The sequence below is a fragment of the Crocodylus porosus genome, unplaced genomic scaffold (genome assembly GCF_001723895.1).
Source record: "Crocodylus porosus isolate Cpor-Errol unplaced genomic scaffold, CroPor_comp1, whole genome shotgun sequence".
NCBI classification, from domain to species: Eukaryota; Metazoa; Chordata; order Crocodylia; family Crocodylidae; genus Crocodylus; species Crocodylus porosus.
The window spans coordinates 89211751-89216865 of NW_017728918.1; the positions used below are offsets into that span (position 1 = coordinate 89211751).

The 5115-nt window shown below is 40.1% G+C and overlaps 1 protein-coding gene across 1 annotated transcript in view; it reads left to right on the top strand.

Moving 5' to 3' along the window:
- Window positions 1–1961: 1961 nt before the first annotated feature.
- Window positions 1962–5115, top strand: part of SLC16A10 (solute carrier family 16 member 10) — a 70433-nt gene continuing 67279 nt past the window's right edge. The window contains exon 1 of the mRNA XM_019538187.1: window positions 1962–1989. Coding sequence (XP_019393732.1) covers window positions 1962–1989 — 28 coding nt within the window. The remainder of the gene's footprint in view (window positions 1990–5115) is intronic.

Consider the following 5115-nt stretch of genomic DNA (forward strand, 5'->3'; position numbering starts at 1 on the left):
TATTGCCACTGCTTTATTAACAAACCCTAAGTTCCTTGAAAATAAGAGCTGAGACCTTGAACTAGATTATTCTATGGGTAGCCAGTGAAAAGCATAGACAGGTTTACTTACAAGAACTCAGGTAACTTTAGTCTGTCTGGGATGTGATGAGTAAGCCACTGTCCACTTGGATGGGTTGTAGTCTCCTACCAAATTGGAAATGATGGATGTTTTGGTATGTAAAGAGATGTTTTGAGCATGTACAGAAGATGGTCTTTAGTTCAGTGGTACCTCAACTGCCTATTGTGTTCCATCATTTCAAGTGTTACCCCAAATTTAGGTCATGAAACCTGCTTGTTCTTGTTTTTGTTTTCCTCTTGCCCCAGTCACTATTTCATTTTACAAAATAAAATGGATACTTGTGGCACTTGTCAAATGATGACCTTGACACTCAGTTCCTACTTTAGTTTCAAGACCTCTATAGAGGAAAAAAAAATTATTTTATTAAGAACTCGAAGGTTTAGACCTTAAACTTCTCTATGCCACAACTGTTAAGTGCTAAAGCAGACAGTGACACTGTTGATTGTGAATGTGGTTTGCATGTAGTTAGTATTAAAGTTGGTCGTTTCTGGCATTTCAGATTGGTTTCTTTTTAAGTTTACAAAGAAAGTGACAGCATTTTGTAAAGGTAGTGTTAACCATTTGGTTGCAAGACAACAGCTAGCAGCCAATGTCAAAGGGAGAAAGAAATCTAAGAAACCATCACGGGGGTAAAAAACCAAAACTTAACACTTCCCTTCCTTGATCTTGCTGATGCATACAAACCAAAAGTCTGAAAAGTGCCGGAAGCCAGACGAGTTTTCTGGGCCATTAGTTAAAATGTATTTATTTATAAACTTTCTCTAAGACACTCAGCAGAAAATGTTCTTGTATGACTTCTGAAAGGAAAAACTGATTACAAGCATTTACTATCGATCTGTTCCTTGTTTGTTCTTTCTACCACAGCATTTTCAAACTTTAATAAGTGTCAAAGGGCAGGCTCAGTTTGTCATGCTATCGAAGTGCATATGTTTTGCTGTTAATGATTAAATCAACAATCTTCCTTTTAAAGGATCCTAAAAATTTAATATTTATAATCAAGAGTACTGTAATGACTGAGAGCCTGCTTTAATTTTGAAATCCATTTTTTCAACTGCTTTCAACTTTCTGAAACTTACTTTTTGAGCTAATTCTTTATTCAAAGTCTTATTTTTTAAAGTCTATAAAAGATATGTTCCATCAGACGGCATAAAACTTGTCAGATGCTTGTTTTGCATTTCTAAACTTAAACTGTAGATAAAAATTTCCCACTATCTTATGTTAGTATGGTGATACCATGTCTGATTTTTGTTGTTGTTGTTTTTGTTGGCTTTATCTATATTTGCAACTTTTATTTCATTTCATAAATGATAGTTACATCAGTAGCTTTTGTCCTTGCAAATGTTCCATCTGTAAATGCATATCTAAAAGGACCTTGAAAGTTAGAGAAGCTTATTTGCAGGTGTTGGACTACACTATGGGACTGGGTGCAGCTGGTCATTCTGTGCAAATCTGATTTCAATCCAGGAGTGTCCCTGTGAACATACTTGTTTAGAAGACCAAAAATGAAGCTTTAGCTTTGAGCTCAGTAAAGACCATTCATTCAGGGGGAAAGGAGCAGTATTCCTGGGCAAAGGGGGAAGGAAGTGTCCTCTTAACATCACTATTAAAATCCAGCTTACTGTATCAGTCCTACTCCAGAGAGATTTCTTGGCCTGACTCTTAATGCAGGACCTACATGGTACACATTTTCTGGTGGTATCTTTTTCTTAGGTGGAGACCAGGCAACAGCACAGACTAACATGAAAGAATAATTGAACTGTTTTCACTTAATGGTCAAAAATGCTCCTTTTCAGGGAGATCACAATTCATAATCTCACATTACCAAGTGCTGTTGTCTTACTATGACTTCTAGAAATACTGATTCAAGAGGTAAGTGCACAAAGTTTTCAATATGAAAAGTCCAATTTGTTGCAAGGACATTACTCCAAGCAGCTTTAGATGCTGGAATACAACATCCTGCTTTATGGATATGTTGGTGCTGAGGAGGGTATCTTCATTTTAGACCTCTAATTTTCTTCAAGAGGTCCTTTCTGTGTTGGAAGATATTCCTTTTGAAGTTTTGGATCTTGTGTTCAAAGACTAAAGAAAGCCTTTCACTTCTTGAAGATTCTTGAGCTGCTTTTTAAAATTTTTATATGCTCCAATCCTTAACAGAAAATAGGGAAGATCTTATTTAAGATAGCACTATCAGAGTAGAACTTCTGCCTATTTCTCTAGGAGTAAGGAAGAGCCAGGTGGGAAAAAAAAAAAAAAGCTATCTCAGTCATGCTTTCCTCTGTCTCTCTCTGCACCCAGGAACCTGCTTTCATGGGTTGATCAGGAGTTGCAGTTCAGTAGGTTGTTGTCAGAATCTGAACCCACTGTTGAGAAATAAATTTAGCATCTCTTCAAAATACATAGAACTTTTCTGTCTTAGGAATGATCTGTCAGATATCTTATTCAATGCTATAGTGCCCCTGTTCTTCACCCTCTTCCTAATCTTTTTTTCAGGGCTCCCACTCACAAGGTGAATTGGGATAAGAAGTGGTATGTCTTCACTTTCAGTACTAGATACACTTCCACCTCAGCATACCAGGTGAAAGGATTTTACTTCAACTGCTTTCTAGTACCAGATATTTTGGATCTGAAGAATTGCCATACCTTCATTTAATGCATCAGAATCAGAAGAAGCCTCTTAACTTGTAATGTAGAAATAAGCATCTTGCAGTACGTCTGGTATACTGGAAGAATTTAAGATTCCAGATAGGAGAAAAAAGTAGAGCTCTGTTTGTTTGTTTTGTATTTTTAGTGTCCTGGCTGTAACTGTTACATTCTTAAAGTTTTATCCCTTGAAAAAATGACTCAGTTGGGGAAGATTGCCACACAAGGTTGGACTTAAAGATTTACAAGGTCCCTTTCAACCCTACTTCTATGATAAGGTTCCACTTGGCATATTGTGGGTTCTTCGTTTTGTTTTGTGCTCTCAGTCTCAAGTAAACAAAAGTTCATGTAACACTACAACAGAGATCACAGGTTTTCCTCACTTTGTAGGTTCTGTATGTGTGAATTCCCTCTTACGTGATGACCCTTTTTATACGAAAATTTTATATGCAAGGTAAATTCACTCTTATGTGATCGGTGTGACGGAAGCCAGCAGTCAGCTGCTCTGTGCGGTTCATTGTAGGAGTGATGCTGACCAAAATACAGTCTCCTGTGGGGATCTGTACTCCTCACTCATTGTGACACGTGTTTCTGTAGTTGCCGTCCCCATTATGACTTCTAAGCATCCTGCTAGCTCTCTTGTTCATCAATGAAGTGCAAGAGAACGTCACTAACACTGGAGACAAAACTGGAGACTTTGAACCGTGCAGAAGCTGGTGAAGGGCCCTCTACACTTAGTGAGTACCAAAATTGTCTTACAAAAGTGGTAGAAATAGGTCTGGGGGTCAGTATTGTTGAGGTCTTGGAACGTATCCCTATTTGTTACACTGTAAAGTGGGTTTCTTTTATGCATTTTTGAGGTGTGCTGTTTTCCAGAAACACACGTACAGCATAAAGTGAGGGAAACCTGTATAGGAGAAGTAAGAGACTGCTGTAGAGCCTGTCTGGCTTGGAACAGCTTAAATGGAATAGCCAAATCATCACTATGTTAGACTTGTTTAAATCCCCATCACTTGGCTGCCTGCATGTTTGTTGCCTAGCATTCTAGAGTATACCTTTGCACCAAGGGTCAACTAAAAATCACTTCAGTGTACATCATCTGGGCATGCCTCTTGATCCCACAAGGTGTTCCGATGTTATTAACTGGCTAAAAATATGCCAGGCCGGTGTGAAAAGTTCTTTTCTCTCAATCGCATCTGACCAAGACCAAAAGGAATGGGAGCCATCGTTAGGCAAATGAATTCAAAAAGACACACTGTTTGCATAAATGTCTTGGAGTTCAGTGTTTGCAAGGCGTGTTGCATTCTATCCATTGATTTGGGTCAGATGGGTTTAAGATTACTCTTAGAAACAAGATGGCTGTTATGTATTATGAACAGACAAGTATGCGCAGTTACTCTCTCTGTCAGAAGGCAGTTTGACTGTAGAACTGGCACATCTATCATGAGATCTCTTAAGGCAATTCATCTAAAGAGTCTACAAAATACTTTAGCAGATCATGTGAAAAGAAGCTTTTTCATCATGAGTTAAAAATCAAGGACTGGTTCCTAACATCTTTTATGAATGCGGTCATCCAATAAAAGAGCTGTTTGTGCTTATATCTGCTATCTGTGTATATTGATCCCTTGGTTGTAAGTAGCACACTGTTTTCATATTGTACTATAATAAAATCTGCTAAGGCAGAGATGTTAAACATGGTGTGCAGGCTGGGTCTGGCCTGCAGAGCTGCTGTATCTGGTCAAACAGACTACCAGCTGGTCACCAGAAGTTGTGGGGAGCCTGACTAGTGGCAAGTGGCCGCTTGGAGCCTGATGGATTGCAATTGGTAGGAGAAAGGAGAGTGATAGCTGACACAGCCCCAGGCGCACTCCAACCACTTTGTCAGTCACCTTCACCTTAACCCCAGCTCCAGCTCCCTGGCCATTGGCCCTGCCCTGTGTGCCCTATGCCACAGCTGGTGCTATGTATCCCATGCAGCTGCTGCATGTCCTGTGCTTTGTGAAGTTAACAGCATGTGTCCCATGCCAGAGTCTGAGCTGGAGCTAGCACCCCGTGCTCTGTGCTGCTGCCTATGTGCCTGTGCTAGAGCTGCTGCTGCTGTCACTAACATGTAGTCTTTGCCAGAATTGTAGCCCCAGCACAAAACATGTCAGCAGCTCCAGCTCTTGGCTGGGGCACACCATGGGAGCTGGAGCCAGAGCTGCTTATGCCGTAAGATTTACTCTTAGAAACAAGAATGCAGCAACACAGTGGTCATCCCTCCTGGAAACACCTGTCCTTACTGCGACAAGACTTGGATCTCAAATTGGGCTATGGCAAGGGTGAGCAAAATGCGGCCCACCAGGCTATTTTATC